The sequence below is a fragment of the Schistocerca gregaria genome, chromosome 8 (assembly GCF_023897955.1).
Source record: "Schistocerca gregaria isolate iqSchGreg1 chromosome 8, iqSchGreg1.2, whole genome shotgun sequence".
NCBI lineage: Eukaryota > Metazoa > Arthropoda > Insecta > Orthoptera > Acrididae > Schistocerca > Schistocerca gregaria.
The window spans coordinates 264,027,081-264,045,812 of record NC_064927.1 but is presented as its reverse complement, the minus strand read 5'-3'; the positions used below and the strand labels follow the sequence as shown (position 1 = coordinate 264,045,812).

General features: G+C 36.2%; 1 protein-coding gene across 1 annotated transcript in view; it reads right to left on the bottom strand.

Annotated features, from left to right (window-relative positions):
* LOC126284279 (dynein axonemal intermediate chain 7-like) overlaps nucleotides 1-18,732 on the bottom strand; it is an 828,882-nt gene that overhangs the window by 38,920 nt on the left and 771,230 nt on the right. Inside the window, exon 15 of the mRNA XM_049983103.1 lies at nucleotides 3,990-4,208. Coding sequence (XP_049839060.1) covers nucleotides 3,990-4,208 — 219 coding nt within the window. The remainder of the gene's footprint in view (nucleotides 1-3,989; nucleotides 4,209-18,732) is intronic.

Here is an 18,732-nt window from a genome sequence, read left to right as displayed (position 1 = left end):
AATAAAAAAATAGGAGTTCAGGTAAACTACTAAGAACAGCATAGTGAATGCATTATTGTAGCCGAGATAGACACAAAGCCCATACCTACCACAGTAGTACAAGTTTATATGCCAACTAGCTCCGAAGATGACAAAGAGATTGAAGAAATGTATCATAGGATAAAAGAAATTGTTCAGATAGTGAAGGGAGATGAAAATTTAATAATCATGGGGTACTGGAATACAATAGTAGGAAAAGGAAGAGAAGGAAATGTTGTAGGTGAATACGAAATAGGGGTAAGGAATGAAAGAGGAAGCCACCTGGTAGAATTTAGCACAGAGTGTAACTTAATCATAGCTAACACTTGGTTTAAAAATCATGAAAGAAGACTGTATACATGGAAGAGCCCTGGAGACACTGTAATGTTTCAGATAGATTATGTAATGGTAAGATACAGATTTAAGAACCAGATTTTAAATTGTAAGACATTTCCAGGGGAAGATGTGCACTCTGACCACAATCTATTGGTAATGAACTGTATATTAAAACTGAAGAAGCTGCAAAAAGGTGGGAATTTAAGGATATGGGATCTGGATAAACTGTAAGAACCAGAGGTTGTAGAGAGTTTGAGAGAGAGCATTAAGAAATGATTGATAAGAACAGGGAAACGAAATACAGTAAAAGAAGAATGGTTAGCTTTGAGGGATGAATTAGTAAAGGCAGCAGAGGATCAAGTAGATAAAAAGATGAGGGCTAGTAGAAAGCCATGGGTAACAGAAAAGATATTGAACTTAACTGATGACCAAAGAAAATATAAAAATACAATAAATGAAGTAGGCAAAAAGGAACACAAACGTCTCAAAAATGAGATAAACAGGAAGTGCAAAGTGACTAAGGAAGGATGGCTAGAGGGCAAATGTAAGGATGTAGAGGCATATATCACTACAGGTAAGACAGATACTGTGTACAGTAAAATTAAAGAGACCTTTGGAGAAAAGAGAACCACTTGTGTGGATATCAAGATCTCAGATGGAAACCCAGTTCTAAGAAAAGAAGGGAAAGCAGAATGGTGGAGGGAGTATATAGAGGGTCTATACAAGGGCTATGTACTTGAGGACAATATTATGGAAATGGAAGAGGATGTAGATGAAGATGAAATGGGAGATACGATACCGCGTGAAGAGTTTGATAGAGTAATGAAAGACCAGAGTCGAAACAAGGCCCCGGGAGTAGACAACATTCCATTAGAACTACTGGCGGCCTTGGGAGAGCCAGTCCTGACAAAACTCTACCATCTGGTGAGCAAGATGTATGAGACAGGCAAAATACCATCAGACTTCAAGAAGGATATAATAATTCCAATCTGAAAAAAAGCAGGTCTTGACAGGTGTGAAAATTACTGAACTATCAGTTTCATAAGTCACAGCTGCAAAATACTAACATGAATTCCTTACAGATGAATGGAAAAAACTGGTAGAAGCTGACCTCAGGGAGGATCAGTTTGGATTCCATAGAAATGTTGGAACACATGAGGCAATACTGACCCTACGACTCATCTTACAAGATAGACTTACGAAAGGCCAACCTACATTTCTAGCATTTGTAGACGTAGAGGGGGCTTGTGACAATGTTGATTGGAATACTCTCTTTCAAATTCTGAAGGTGGCAGGGATCAAATACAGGCAACATAAAGGCTATTTACAATTTGTACAGAAACCAGATAGCAGTTGTAAGAATTGTGGGGCACGAAAAGGAAGCAGTGGTTGGAAAGGGAGAGAGACAGGGCTGTAAACTATCCCCTATGTTATTCAATCTATATATTGAGCAAGTAGTAAAGGAAACAAAAGAAAAATTTGGAGTAAGAATTAAAATCCTTGGAGAAGAAATAAAAACTTTGAAGTATTGTAATTCTGTCAGAGACAGCAAAGTTCCTGGAAGAGCAGTTGAATGGAATGGACAGTGTCTTGAAAAGATGATATAAGATGAACATCAACAAAAGCAAAATGAGGATAACTGAATGTAGTCCAATTAAGTCAGGTGATGCTGAGGGAATTAGAATAGGAAATGGGACACTTAAAGTAGTAGATGAGTTTTGCTGTTTGAGGAGCAAAACAAATGATGATGGTCAAAGTAGAGAGGATATCAAATGTAGACTGGCAATGGCAAAAAAAGAGTTTCTGAAAAAAGAGAAATTTGTTAACATTGAGTATAGATTTAAGCATCAGAAAGTCTTTTCTGAAAGTATTTATATGGAGTGTAGCCATGTATGGAAATGAAACATGGATGATAATTAGTTTAGACAAGAAGAGATTAGAAGCTTTGAAAATGTGGCATTACAGAAGAATGTTGAAGATTAGATGGGTAGATCATGTGACTAATGAGGAGGTACCAAACAGAATCAGGGAGAAGAGGAATTTGTGGCACAACATGACTAGAAGAAGGGATTGGTTGATGGTACATGTACTGAGGCATCAAGGGATCACCAATTTAGTGTGGAGGGTAAAAATTGTAGAGGGAGACCAAGAGATGAATACACGAATCAGATTCAGAAGGATGTAGGTTGCAGTAGTTACTTGGAGAGGAAGAAGCTTGCACAGGATAGAGTAACATGGAGGGCTGCATCACACCAGTCTCTCGACTGAAGACAACAACAACAAGAACATCTGCAACTGCTATATGGTGAGTAGCAATCTATCCTTCTCACAATATTGTCATTATTCTATTTCAATTTTCCATGGATTCAGACCAGGTGATCTTGCAGGCCATGCATATGGAAAATCTCTGGGAATAACATGTTCATGGAAGGTAGCATTAAGCAGACCTTCCACTGCATGAGTGACATGAAGTGTTTTCCCATCTTGCATGAAAACAGTGATTTCCACGCAGTTGTGCTCCTCCAAAGCAGGAATCATATGCCCTGTGGAAAGGTCTCAGTAACATACAGACATCATGGTACACTTGACCTGTGTGTATTCCCTTCAAAGAAGAAAGGATCAAGAATAAAGGCGGTTGTGAATCCACACTGCACAATCACATAATGTGAGTGCAGTGGCTCTCCATGTGCAACAATTGAATTAACAGTACCCACTACAACCTACGTTATAAAACATGCCTTTGATCCCATAGAACATCATCCAGCCCCAAGTCACCAATTTTGGTCCATGCCAGAACAAAGTCAGAATGTTGCTGTCAATCATGAGGTTTCAGTTGCTGCACTGTCTGGATCTTGTATGGGTATCAGTGTAAAACAGACTGGGAAGCTTTCCATTCTGTTGACTATGGGGTGGACAGTTCTTGTGACACTGCATGAACCCTAGCACTACCAGGGGCATGGGCTGCATATTTAGTTACAAAAACAGCAACCTCAACAGTAACTTCCACCTCTTCTTTCAGGTGCCACAGAAAACTCAACTATGTGTTCAAATTACATTATCATCTCTTTAAAACATTTAATGACATCAAGCCTCTCCTCAGACCTTTCAATCAGCAGTACTCTCTCACTGCAGCACTCAAATAATTGCTGCTGTTCACATAAAACAGTTTCACTAACCATACTATTCACTCACATTATGGTTTGTCAAATCACAGCATGGATGTTATATGGATAATGTACAGCACAAGATTTTCACCTGGTGGCAAAGCTTTTTTTACAGTGGGAATTGGTAAATTAATTTCTAGTTCCCTTTCTTCCTAACCAACAACTTGCCTTTCCTTGCAGGGATAAAAGTCTGGCAATCACTTCTGTTCTTAAACTGACTGTATATTATCTCTCTGTCATATTTGAAGGGAAATGGTTCACAGTCTAAAAGCAAATATTACCTGTACCTGATAGCCATTATGTCTCTTACCATTCCTTGTTAAGAAACATATTACATGAATTTGTTACAGCCAATATTTCCCGAACTGTTGTACAAAAAGATACAGTCACAGATAACAAGAAATTATTTGTATTGTTGTACAGTTATATGTAACAACAGTGACCTCAGTGGATGGAAAGGTCCATACTTACTAGTCTCCTACGGTCAAGATACTCTCGCATCTGTAATATCATATTACGTCTCCCAGCTAACAGATTCCAGCGACTCCAGGCAAAGTTGCAAACACTAGAAGCATGTGCCATGCAGTGATACAGGTGGTCCTCCGCCACACAGTGTTTGGGTGCAGAACCTTCCACATAACAAAAGGCATCAACTGGTGGGAAGATGTCAACTCCCCCTCTTTTCATCCGCTAAAAAACAAGGAAAGATAAATGCACATTGTTCCATGATAACATGAGTTTGTTTGTCTTTTGAGCTTATGTGTTAGTAAGCTAAATTTTAATCATTTTTCTCGAGTCCCTAGATACAATGTCCAACAGTGTATGTAATTTTCATTCAGAGCTCTTTTGCAGTTCACCCACAGAACCTGGTACATGAGAACTGCTTTTACAGGTGTCCAAAGGAGCATGTGATGGTGTTCAATTGCTTCAGACAGTTACATGAACTACAATGTGAAGTTGTATGGTGGTTAAGACACTGGACTCATATTTAGGATGAATGGACTCCAGATATAACTGAGGAAGCAGCAGTGTTTCTCAGAGTTGTGGCTATAGCCTGAGTAAACACACAGATAGTATACAGAAATGTAATGACTGAATCAAACAATGGAAACTCCAGGTAGGAATATCAACAATGTAGGAAAAGATAGATTGCTACTTACCATAAAGAAGACATGTTAAGTTGCAGACAGGCACAATTAAAAGACACTTACACAAAGCTTTCTGCCACAGCCTTCATCAGTAAAAGGGAAACACACACCATTCATACACACAAGCAAGCACACCTCAGTCACATATGACCACCAACTCCAACAGCTTGAGCCAGAAAGCTTAGTGTAATTGTCTTTTAATTCTATATGTCTGCCAATTAATGTGTCTTCTTTAAGGATAAGTAGCAATCTATCTTTTCCTACATTGTTGAAATTTTGTGGCAGTTATGTATCAACTAGAAAAGTTCATGATGGAAGGAACCTTCTGTGGTACACAGCCTCTCCACAGAAATTTTTGACAAAACAGAGATTACAGCATACAAGGTGCAAAACAAAGCCAAGGTCTATAGACAGAGTGATGGTGAACGAAACACATTCGATTGTCAAGAGAGAAATGTGCAGTGCTTTCAACTACTACTGTAGCAGAATATTAATGACAGATCTCTCATGAAAACTATAGGATTTATGGCGTTTATGGTCATATGTAAAGCCTTCAATGATACCAAAGTTAGAGTCCATTCACTCAGCGACATAACAGGAACTGAAATTAAAGGTAGCAAAGCAAAAGCAGAAATGCTGAACGCTGTTTTCCAAGGTTTCTTTACATAGAAAAATCGAACTGTATTGCCAGCGATAATTTCAAAAAACACCAAGTCCCAAACTCATGTATTAATGCTAACCTAGTGAGTGAACATAAACAAAATGTTCAATGTAACGACAGAGAAATCCATGAAAGAAATGACAGTGTAATCCACGAAAGTGGATGCAAGAAACTGTTCCAAACCAGCAGTAGAAGAAGCGAGAAGTATAAGAAGGGCCGGATTCTCATATATGGAGACAGTCATGGTTGCGAAATAGCTCAAAACACCGCGAATATCCAAGATGACTTCACAGCTGTGACTCACATTCAACCTGGTGCATCTCTTTTTGCTGTAGTGAAGCCATGTGTGCAAGATAGTGAATCATTCTCAGTAACTGATTATGTCATTATTATTGGTGGTACAAATGATGTGGCTAAAAATGAAGCAAATGACGCTATCAGGCACATGAAAGCAACACTCGGTAAGTTGACTGGCACTAAAGTAATTGTCGTTAATATTCCGCAGAGACATTATCTAATGGACCAATCTATCGTGAGCTTGGAAGTGCATAAAACAAATGTTAGGCTTAAAACAACATGTAACGAATCTCGAAATGTGTCTTTGGTAAACGTCAGTTACCTAGATACAAACCAGCACACAACTCATAGTATGCATGTGAACAAGAGAGATAAAAAGATTGTGAGTATATTAATTATGGATGAAGTGCATTGCTATGGAATGGCACAACCCACCCAAACAGGACTTGCCACACAAAGAGCTACAGCCGACAAGCCAGGGAAACTTGTAAACCCTACTGGACAGCCTGGTAGCTCTAAATCTCCCTGTATGTTCCATCAGGAGAAACTTAGCCCTAATATCATACACTTGAACCTACCAGTCTGGTAGGGTGACACATCCATCAAGTGTTCAACAATCCAATCTCACTTTCAAATTAATTCAGCAAAACTTTCAAAGTCTTGGCAAAAAGTATGAACTGGATACCATTGCAGCAATTGATAACCCTGATGTTTTAGTTATAAGTGAACACTGGTACACAGATGAGCTAATTAGTGTATGTAAGCCACTCTCCATGATCTTTTGCTCTGCCTTCAGTAGAAAAGATAAACGTGGCTATCTTTGCAGCCAGTGGTAGTAATTATAGTGTAATAGATGTAACTGCTTTCAGCATTGAGGGTGTAATAGAACTAGCAGCAATTAATTATAAGTGGGGGAAAGAGAACTTAATTATTATAGGCCTATATACAGACCTCCATCTGGTAGCCTAGATAGTTTCTTTGATGTTCTTAATGACCTGCTTGTTGACATTTACAGTAAACACTGCAATAAAAATGGCTGGGTTAACATAATACTAACTGGAGATATAAATATTGACCTTCTGTCCAATGACTCTGTATCTAAAAAACTAATGCTAATACTAGCTAAATTTAACTTAACATTTCTGATAAATGAGCCCGCTAGAGAGGTCAATAGTGTAAAATCATGCATTGACAACATTATAACTAACATGTCCCACTTTACATGCAGTGCATCAGTTCTGAAGCTTGGCAGTTCTGACCACCACGCAATACAGGTATTCATAGAAGCTGAAAATCTTTATGTCAATAGAAAAGAGAAACAATATGTGACAAAAAGAATCACCAATGATGACAATGTTAAAGATTTCAAAAGTCTGCTGAAAAGCTTACAATGGCGTGAAAAAAATAGCATTACTTTCAGTGATTTTTCATCATATTTTTATTATTGCTTCAATGTCTCATGCCCAGAAATGACCTTTACAGTAAATGACTGCAAAAAGATACAAAAATATAACTGGATAAATCTTGAAGTAAAAACAGCAAGAGAGAAACTTAGAGTTTTCCAATATGCAATGATAAATAATAATAGACTATAGGTAGAATTTAAGAACTATCAGGACTACTATAAAGAACTTCTGCTAGAAACTAAAAGTAAATATGTAGCCACAATGTTAAGAAATTCTACTAACACTGGTTTAGCTGTTTGGAAAGTAATAAATAGCTTTAGGGATTGTAAGGACAGATCAGCAAGTGATTTTACTATAAACCATAAAGGGCATATCATGAAATGTCAATGTCAGATTGCAAATGTTTTTAATGAGTACTTTTCTTCTGTTGGAAAATATGTCAATGGCCATTTTAAGAATCTTCAGCATAGATATAAGGGCATTCCGATCAAACAAAGCATATACTTGGCCCCAACCAATAGCAAGGAAGTTGAAAACATAGTAATGTCATTAAAAAATACAAAATCAGAAGGCTATGATGGATTGTCTATCAGTACACTGAAAAGATGCATAGACAACATATCTCATGCCATGGTCACAGCAGTAAATGATATAATTGCATCAGGTTGTTTCCCAGATAGTCTAAAGATCGCACAAGTAACCCCGGTTTACAAGAATGGTGATAAATCTAAAATTGAAAACAGCTGCCCCATCTCAATCTTACCTGCATTTTCTAAGGTAGTTGAAAAAGTTATTTATACTAGACTAATGACATTTCTGAGTCAACACAATTTAATATTTGAAAATCAGAATGGTTTTATGAAAAACAAGCGAACTTCAGTAGTAGCAGCACAATTAACAGACAAAATAATATCGGCCATAGAGAACAAGGAGTATGGAACTGGAGTGTTCCTTGATCTAGAAAAAGCTTTTGATTGTGTCAACATCACCATAGTACTTGACAAGCTGTGGAACCTGGGTATCAGAAGAACTGGCTATGAGTTAATAAAATCGTATATGAGCAATAGAAAACTATTTGTCTTGCTTAAAACAAACAGTGGGTCTTACAAATTTAAAACTACTGATATCAAATATGGAGTGCCTCAAGGTTCTGTCTTGGGACCCCTTCTTTTCTTGATTTATGTTAATGATATACAGCATTGTTCCCCTAACTGTACAAAAATATTTTATGCAGATTACACATAAATAGTGTGTAAACACAAAGACTATGAGAGTCTGGAGGTGCTGTGCTACAGTGTAACTAATGAAAAAGTCAAGAATTTTAATGATAGCCATCTAAATGTAAGTGCTTCAATGACTACAATGATGGAATTTAATGCAAGGAAACAAATAGAATTAGACATGAAATTATCCATAGGAAATGACATTGTAAAAAAGGAAAAATGGACAAAGGTGTTTGCTATAAATATGATTAGCAAATATTGTAAGGACATGTGTGTACTAAAACTACTGATCATGCCCTATTCTTTTCAAATTTAAACTATGCTGTAGAAATATGGGGTGCAACAACTCAAGACAATCTAACCACATTATTAATACTACAGAAAACAGTTATCAGAGTTAATTGTTTTGCCAAACCTCGAGAATCATGTCGGAATCTGTTCCCAAAGTTAGGTGCGCTTACCATTATAGGTGTATACATATTGAAAGTTATATTGCTTGTGGAAACAATAAATCCAAATTTCAACTGTGACCTACACCAGTACGATACAAGGCAAAAGTTCAGATACCACGTAAATAGCCACAGAACAGCTTTATATGAAAAAAATGCACTCCATGCTGGACTGAAGTTAGCCAATGCCCTACCAAAAAGTCTCACAACCCTTCGTACTAACAAATTAAAAGATCAACTAAAATTAATTCTAATTGAAAACTCTTTTTATTCCCTAGGCGAGTATTATAACTGTATGAAAAGTGCTTCATAAGTATGTCAAGCTCATAGTTTTAAGTAACCTACAACTAATATAATGTTGATAACAACAATATTTGTAATATTGTGATTGTATACTGCCAAATGTAAAATGCATCAAAATGCAAAATTTATTAATACAAACAAATCATTAGTTTGTAATTTATAAACTGACCTATTCAGAAGAATAATCTGTATGACATCCTGAAACTGTATTATTTCTAGGGATTGTATTTGATTATTTGATGTTGAATAAATATTATTAATATTATTATTATAAATTCTCGCACCACTGAAAAGATGAGTAGTGTAGATATTAATGTCAATAGGCATTTCTAATAAAACACTGTTTCTATTCTGTCAGAGAATTTATGAATAAGTAACATAATTAATTGTAATAGGTACCTATTTTTAATGTGTCTACTATTTTGCTAATGTTATGTATTATTGTAACTTATCTTTGACTTGTCCAAATCACTAAAATTGAACAAAGCTCCAGGGCCGGATGGCCTCCTTAGCAGACACTATACCTCATTTTCATCTTTGTTAGCCTTTCTTTTAACCATCATCTACCACTGTTCCTCTGAACAAAAAACCTTACCCAGTAGTTGGAAGAAAATGCAGGCTGCACGCACCTACAAGAAAGATAGCTGAAGTGATCCACAAAACTGCTGTCCATTCTCCTTCAAATTTTAGAATATATTCTGAGCTCACACCTAGCTAGTTGTCTCAAACAGAATGAGCTCCTCCACGTTAACCAGTACAAATGCCAACAATATTAGTTATGCAAAACCTAACTTGCAGTTTTGTCAGGTAACATCTTAAAAGCTACAGTTCAAGGCAGTATTTCATGATTTCCAAAAACTGTTTGACTGTAAGTTTATAATCAAACCTACAGTTATATAGGACATCAAGCTAAATTTGTGAATTATTGACAGATGTAGAGGTAACAGCAGGCATACCCCAGGAAACACGTTGGGACCCTTGCTGTTCATATTGTATATTAATAACCAGCCGGAAAACATTAACAGTAACCTCAGACCTTTCACAGTTTGTGCAGTTACCTATAATGAAAAAAGTTCCACAAATATCCAGTCAGATTTTGATATGATTTCAAAGTGGTGTAACAATGGACAATTTGCCATAAATGTTCTGAAATATAAAATTGTGCACTCCATCAAAAAAAGATAGAAAGAATAACATATCCTACGATTGCAATATCAATGACTCACACTTGGAATCTCTCATATCATACAAACACCTAAAAATTATATGAAATGGATGGATTTCTACTCACTGGGTAAAAGAGGCATTGACTGACAGATAGGCACATTGGATAAAAGACTCGTAGAAATTTTCAGCTAGTGGACTAAATCCTTTGTCAGATGTAGTCAAAACACATATTCACACATGCAAACCTTGGCCACTGTTATAGAGATATGAACTGGAACCATCCTGCAAGCTTCATCATAAATCACTGCACATTACACTGTAGTGCTCAGTGGGAGCCTAATTCTTAGTCATCCAGTATGGCAAATGTATCATTCATACACAGAAGGCCACTTCCCCCCACTGCAAGCACTACTCACTATGCAGTTTACAGACTATATTTGTAACAGAAAGCTTGCTGAAACTATGTGACAGACTTCAATTCATTGTTAGAATACTGGGGAAATGCAATCAGTCTGCAGCGAAGTTGCTTACAGAAGACTCAGCTGACTAATCTTACAGTAATGTTCAAGGGTATGGGACATATTCCACATACAACTATTAGGGGATATTGAATGTATACAGATAAGGGCAGCACAAATAGTCACATGTTTGTTTGACCCATGGGATTGTCATGGAGATTCTGAGAAAACGGAACAGGCAGACACTTGAAGATAGATGAAAATTATTGTGCGAAAGCCTACTTACCAATTTTCAAGAATTTTCTTTACATAATGAATATACTACAAATACTTACACATTGTTCCCATAATGCTCAAGGGACACAGTTACACTAATAGGAAGTGTAAAAATCCTATAAAGAAAGCTATTCTTGAAACCTTAGGCAAAAAACAGCACTTTTTTAATGTGCTTGAACATAAATGCCATGGTTACAACCCATCAAAATGAAAGCATGAATAAAATTAATGAACTACAAATTTTACTCTCAGAATGTAAAAATATTAAAATTATATAAAAACAAAGATTCCAAGACTCACCAAGCGGGAAAGCACCAGCAGACAGGCACAATGAACAAAACACACAAACACACACACAAAATTACTAGCTTTCGCAACCGATGGTTGCTTCTTCAGGAAAGAGGGAAGGAGAGGGAAAGACGAAAGGATGTGGGTTTTAAGGGAGAGGGTAAGCAGTCATTCCAATCCCGGGAGCAGAAAGACTTCCCTTAGGGGGAAAAAAGGACAGGTGTACACTCGCACACACACACACATATCCATCCGCGGATGGATATGTGTGTGCGTGCGAGTGTACACCTGTCCTTTTTTCCCCCTAAGGGAAGTCTTTCTGCTCCCGGGATTGGAATGACTGCTTACCCTCTCCCTTAAAACCCACATCCTTTCGTCTTTCCCTCTCCTTCCCTCTTTCCTGAAGAAGCAACCATCGGTTGCGAAAGCTAGTAATTCTGTGTGTGTGTTTGTGTGTTTTGATCATTGAACCTGTCTGCCGGCGGTTTCCCGCTTGGTAAGTCTTGGAATCTTTGTTTTTAATATATTTTTCCCATGTGGAAGTTTCTTTCTATTTTATTTACAAAATATTAAAATTGTTTGTTTAAATGAGCATTGTCTTACAAAAGATAGTATCATAATTTTAAATTAGTTAAAAAATTTCAATGTAGCCTCAAGTCTTTGTAGAACAAATAGTACTCATAGGGGCTCATGCATACTTGTAAATAACTCTGTAGAGTATAAAGTAAAAGACAGTTTCAATTTTCTAAATGAAGAAGGAGTATTTGAAAGCTGCTCAATTGAATTAGAAACAAATAATATTATTATTGTTTCTATATATAGAATCCCAGGTGTAGAGATGGCAAAATTATTTTTACCAAAATTAAAAAATCTTTTAGAAAAAGTCTCAATGAGAGAAAGAAAAAGGCATTAATAGCAGCTGGTTTCAATATAAATTTATTAAATCAAACAAATGACCCAATAAAGCTTATGGACTTAATCCAAGAATTTGTTTTCAAGGTAAACTTCATGGAAATCACAAGAGAAAATGAAAATACATGAAGTTCTACTCTAAATTAGAAGAGGTAGAGTGGCAAGTAGAAGATGATACTACACTCTCTGTACAATTTAACAGGTTTCTAGAAATGTGTGTTCGTAGCAGGTTTCTAGAAAATTTCCAACATGTATTTAATGAAATATTTCCACTTACAGTATTCCACACAAAGGTGTGAAATAATCTAAATTGGATCACCACTGAAATAAAAATATCCAGTTGGAAGAAAAGACATCTGCAGAAGGAGATGAAATACAACGAAGACCCTGTTTTCATAAATCACGTCAAACAGTATAAAGGCTTATTAAAAAGGGTAGTGAAAGCTGCAAAAGAAAAGGTAAATAATAAATACATCTTGGCTCACGAAACCAAATCAAAGGCAGTCTCATCTATCATAAAATCAGAACTGGGGATGAGAACTTACAGCAAAGTTATCTCCAAAATTAAGATGGAAAATAAAACTATAACAAATCCTCCTCTGATTTCAGAATATTTTAACAATATTTTATAAATGTATCAAAGTCACTTGCAGATGTAGACAATTATACCAAAAAAGTACAATTAGGTCAGAAGGCAGAAGAATGCTTTAACAATTTTTAAGAAATTTCAACCAAAAATTTAGAAAACACTACATTAAAGCTCAAAACCAAAAATTCCGCTGGTTGGGATGGCATACCTACTAATGTAGTTAAATCAGCTGTCAGGATAACAGATCATCCCCTTTGCTCAATAATCAATAAATCACTCTAAGAAGGCCACTTTCCAGATACCCTGAAGCATGCAGAGGTAAAACCTTTGTTCAAAAAAGGTTCAAGCAAAGATACGGGCAACTACTGCCCAATCTCCAGTCTCCCAATGTTCTCAAAAATATTTGAAAAATTAGTAGTAGTGCAAATCAAAAGATTTATAGAAAAATCAAACATACTGTCAGATAATCAATACAGCTTTCAGAAAGGCAAAAACACAATAGATACCATACATGAGTGTGTTAAAAAAATTTGTTCTGCCTTAGACAAGTCTAGCAAAGTTGCAGAATTGTTCTGTGACATCACAAAAGCATTTGACTGTGTAAACCACACAAAGAGAAAACAAAGAGTAGTTATATCATCAAGCAAGGGAAATTTCTACTCTGAATGGATGATTAGTTCACAAGGGATTCCACAAGGCTCAATTCTGAGTCCAATTTTATTCTGACTTTACATAAATAACCTGCCACTAAACATAAATTCATACTCAGTTTTATTCGCTGATGATGCATCTGCCCTCATTGAAAGCAGTCTCTCAGAACAAATACCCTCAACTGTCACAAACCTACTAGGCAGTTTAGAAAATTGATTCCAACTAAATGGGTTAAAACTGAATATTGGAAAAACACATTTACTAAAGTTTAAAACTAAAAACTCTAAAACAAATGAAATTCATATTGCCTGCAGAAACCAGGAACAGAAATAATCAGATTGTGTTAAATTTTTAGGAATACATTTGGACCAAAATATATCCTGGTCTTCACATATAGAATACTTAGCAAATAAATTAAACAGCCTGATCTTTGTTATGAAGATTTTGTCATATTCAACTAGCATGGAGATAAGAAAAGTAGTTTATCACAGTTATTTTGAAGCTGTTGTAAGGTATGGCATTATCTTTTGGGGTAATACAAGCAAAATCGTTAGAATATTAAAATTACAAAAATCAATTGTTAGAAATATGTGTAACACAAGACCAAAAGAATCTAGTCACCCACTGTAAAGAAACCTAAAAACATTAAGTGCCTTCTGCTTGTACATCTATGAACTTATTATTTTTGTATACAGTAATCCTATGTTATTCACAGACAACAATTGTAAGCATCAATGCAGCACTAGGAATAAGACAAACTTCATGCTTCCTACTCACATGCTAAAGTCATACGCACAAACCCCAGAATATATAGGCATGAAAATCTACAACATGCTAAAAAAAGAAACAAATAAACATCATGGAGCTGTTGTTGTTGTTGTGGTCTTCAATCCTGAGACTGGTTTGATGCAGCTCTCCATGCTACTCTATCTTGTGCAAGCTTCTTCATCTCCCAGTACCTACTGCAACCTACATCCTTCTGAATCTGGTCTCCCTCTACGATTTTTACCCTCCATGCTGCCCTCCAATACTAAATTGGTGATCCCTTGATGCCTCAGAACATGTCCTACCAACTGATCCCTTCTTCTGGTCAAGTTGCGCCACAAACTTCTCTTCTCCCCAATCCTGTTTAATACTTCCTCATTAGTTATGTGATCTACCCATCTAATCTTCAGCATTCTTCTGTAGCACCACATTTTGAAAGCTTCTATTCTCTTCTTGTCCAAACTATTTATCGTCCATGTTTCACTTCCATACAGGGCTACACTCCATACAAATACTTTCAGAAATGACTTCCTGACACTTAAATCTATACTCGATGTTAACAAATTTCTCTTCTTCAGAAACGCTTTCCTTGCCATTGCCAGTCTACATTATATATCCTCTCTACTTCGACCATCATCAGTTATTTTGCTCCCCAAATAGCAAAACTCATTTCCTAATCTAATTCCCTCAGCATCACCCAACTTAATTCGACTACATTCCATTATCCTCGTTTTGCTTTTGTTGATGTTCATCTTATATTCTCCTTTCAAGACACTATCCATTCCGTTCAACTGCTCTTCCAAGTCCTTTGCTGTCTCTGACAGAATTACGATGTCATCGGCGAACCTCAACATTTTGATTTCTTCTCCATGGATTTTAATACCTGCCCCGAATTTTTCTTTTGTTTCCTTCACTGGTTGCTCAATATACAGATTGAATAACATTAGGGAGAGACTACAACCCTGTCTCACTCCCTTCCCAACCACTCCTTCCATTTCATGCCCCTCAACTCTTATAACTGCCATCTGGTTTCTGTACAAATTGTAAATAGCATTTCGCTCCCTGTATTTTACCCCTGCTACCTTCAGAATTTGAAAGAGAGTATTCCAATCAACATTGTCAAAAGCTTTCTCTAAGTCTACAAATGCTAGAAATGTAGGTTTTCCCTTCCTTAATCTAGCTTCTAAGATAAGTCGTAGGGTCAGTATTGCCTCACATGTTCCAACATTTCTACGGAATCCAAACTGATCTTCGCCAAAGTCGGCTTCTAGTTTTTCCATTCGTCTGTAAAGAATTCGCGTTAGTATTTTGCAGCTGTGACTTATGAAACTGATAGTTTGGTAATTTTCACATCTGTCAACACCTGCTTTCTTTGGGATTTGAATTATTATATTCTTCTTGAAGTCTGAGGGTATTTCGCCTGTCACATACATCTTGCTCACCAGATGGTAGAGTTTTGTCAAGACTGGCTCTCTCAAGGCTGTCAGTAGTTCTAATGGAATGTTGTCTCCCCCGGGGGCCTTGTTTCGACTCAGGTCTTTCAGTGCTCTGTCAAACTCTTCACGCTGTATCATAGCTCCCATTTCATCTTCATCTACATCCTCTTCCATTGCCAAAATATTTTCCTCAAGTACATCGGCCTTGTATAGACCCTCTATACACTCCTTCCACCTTTCTGCTTTCCCTTCTTTGCTTAGAACTGGGTTTCCATCTGAGCCCTTGATGTTCATACAAGTGGTTCTCTTATCTCCAAAGGTCTCTTTAATTTTCCTGTAGGCAGTGTGTACCTTACCCCTAGTGAGATGAGCCTCTACATCCTTACATTTGTCCTCTACCCATCCCTGCTTAGCCGTTTTGCACTTTCTGTCACTCTCATTTTTGAGATGTCTCTATTCCTTTTTGCCTGCTTCATTTACTGCATTTTTATATTTTCTCCTTTCATCAATTAAATTCAATATTTATTCTGTTACCCAAGGATTTCTACTAGCCCTCGTCTTTTTACCTACTTGATCCTCTGCTGCCTTCACTACTTCATCCCTCAAAGCTACCCATTCTTCTCCCACCGTATTTCTTTCCCCCATTCCTCTCAATTGCTCCCTTATGCTCTCCCTGAAACTCTGTACAACCTCTGGTTCTTTTAGTTTATCCAGGTCCCATCTCCTTAAATTCCCACCTTTTTGCAGTTTCTTTAGTTTTAATCTACAGTTCATAACCAATAGATTGTGGTCCGAGTCCACATCTGCCCCTGGAAATGTCTTACAATTTAAAACCTGGTTCCTAAATCTCTGTTTTACCATTACATAATCTATCTGAAACCCGTCAGTATCTCCAGGCTTCTTCCATGTATACAGCCTTCTTTTATGATTCTTGAACCAAGTGTTAGCTATGATTAAGTTGTGCTCTGTGCAATATTCTACCAGATGGCTTCCTCTTTCATTTCTTAGCCCCAATCCATAATCACCTATTATGTTTCCTTCTCTCCCTTTTCCTACTGATGAATTCCAGTCACCCCTGACTATTAAATTTTCGTCTCCCTTCACTACTTGAATAATTTCTTCTATCTCACCATACATTTCTTCAATTTCTTCGTCATCTGCAGAGCTAGTTGGCATATAAACTTGTACTACTGTAGCAGGTGTGGGCTTCGTATCTATCTTGGCCACAATCATGGAGCTAGTGTAACTGAAACCAAAGTAGCACAGGTTATTAGTGGAGAAATGTTATTACTCCATAGAAGAATTTATGAATGATGTGGAAATCTGAGCAAGAAAACATCACCTGTAAATTAAGCTCAGCAGTTTTGTGTCAAACAATTCATTCTAAAAATATGTTCACTGCGTAAACACTATTGTTATATATTACTTTGTAAACTAGAGCGTTGATGTATTGTTTTTGTAATACTGTATATACAAATTGTAATTGTAATGTAAATGTAATGTTGACGAGTCCCCAGTACATTAAATCTGAGATTTGACTTTGTATGATATGGGATAATAAAAATTCTGATTCTGATTGCAGCACACAAAGACATTAAAACAATATTTTTTCCATGCTCTCTATGTGAATGAATCACACACTCTGCCATGCACTCCACAGTGGTTTGCAGAACATAGACTTGAGCAATATTCTAGGTTGTGTCTCATAACTGTTTTGAAAACAATGTCTTTTGTAGACTCATTACACCTGCTGTACTTGATACAGAGTCTATGTGATCATTCAGTTTCATATCCCTACAAACAGTTACACTAAAGTAATTCACTGATTCCAGTTGTGAGTCATCAGTATTGTAGTCATAAGTTATTATGTTGTTGTGTTTTATGATATGCACAACTTAACATGAACATTTAAAGCAAGTTGCCAACCTCTGTCCAACACTTTGAAAGCTTAACATAATCTTACTGAATATTTGGGCTTCTTTTTTCAGGCAGTACTTCATTATAGAAAACAGTTTCATCTGCAAAAAGTCTGCCAGGTCATTAATATACAAACTGAACAGTGAGCATCCTAACACACTTCCATAGCCCACACCTGAAGCGCTTCTATATGTTTTTCTGCCAATAAGTCCTCAGTCTAGTCATACATTTCACTTGATGCCTCAATTTGACTGTACTTTTGTTAATAAGTGTTGGTGTGGTATGACTCATTTTTATTATTATTTTTTTTTTTATTTTGCTTTTCAGAAGTGCTGAATGCCTCCAACTGTGGCTTTCAAGACGTTGTGTGTTAAAAGTGCAAGTTGTGTTTTGCATGAAGGTGTATGCAAAATTTGTGCTGGTTGGTATAGGGGAAGTCATTCCATTTTATACATATCATTATGTTTGATTCAATATATGTTGTAAAGCATATCAAGACAAACCAAAATTAGACACTACAAAACAGTTGTATTACTGGAAGCACTATATGCATCCGAAACAACCACAACTGGAGCTTCAGGCATTATAGAGACAGATAAAATAGAACACAAAATTCTCAGGAAAATATTCAGACCAATACACAAAGATAGCATATGGTTTTGATTTAATTTGATTTGATTTTTTATTGGTCCAGTTTTATCATAAAGCACAAATTGGACAAATCAAAGATAGGTAACAATAATATGTAGTGTTAGCAAAATAGTAGACAAATTAAAAATAGGTACCTATTACAATTAATTTTGTTACTTATTCATAAATTCTCTGACAGAATAGAAACAGTGCTTTATTAGAAATGCCTTTAGTTTAGCTTTAAATATTGGATGAGTAATATTTTTTATTTCCTCTGGTACCTCATTGTGTAGTATTACACCAATGTTAATTATGCTCCTCTGATAGGTGGTTTTATTTTATTTAGCATATGGCTAATACAGACATATCATGAAATTAAATTACATATACATTATTGGTCCAGTTTTATCATACAACACAAACTGGACAAGTCAAAGATAAGTTACAATAATACATAGTATTAGCAAAATAGTAGACACATTAAAAATAGGTACCTATTACAATTAATTTTGTTACTTATTCATAAATTCTCTGACAGAATAGAAACAGTGCTTTATTAGAAATGCCTTTAGTTTAGCTTTAAATATTGGATGAGTAGCATTTTTTATTTCCTCTGGTATCTTATTGTGTCGTATTGC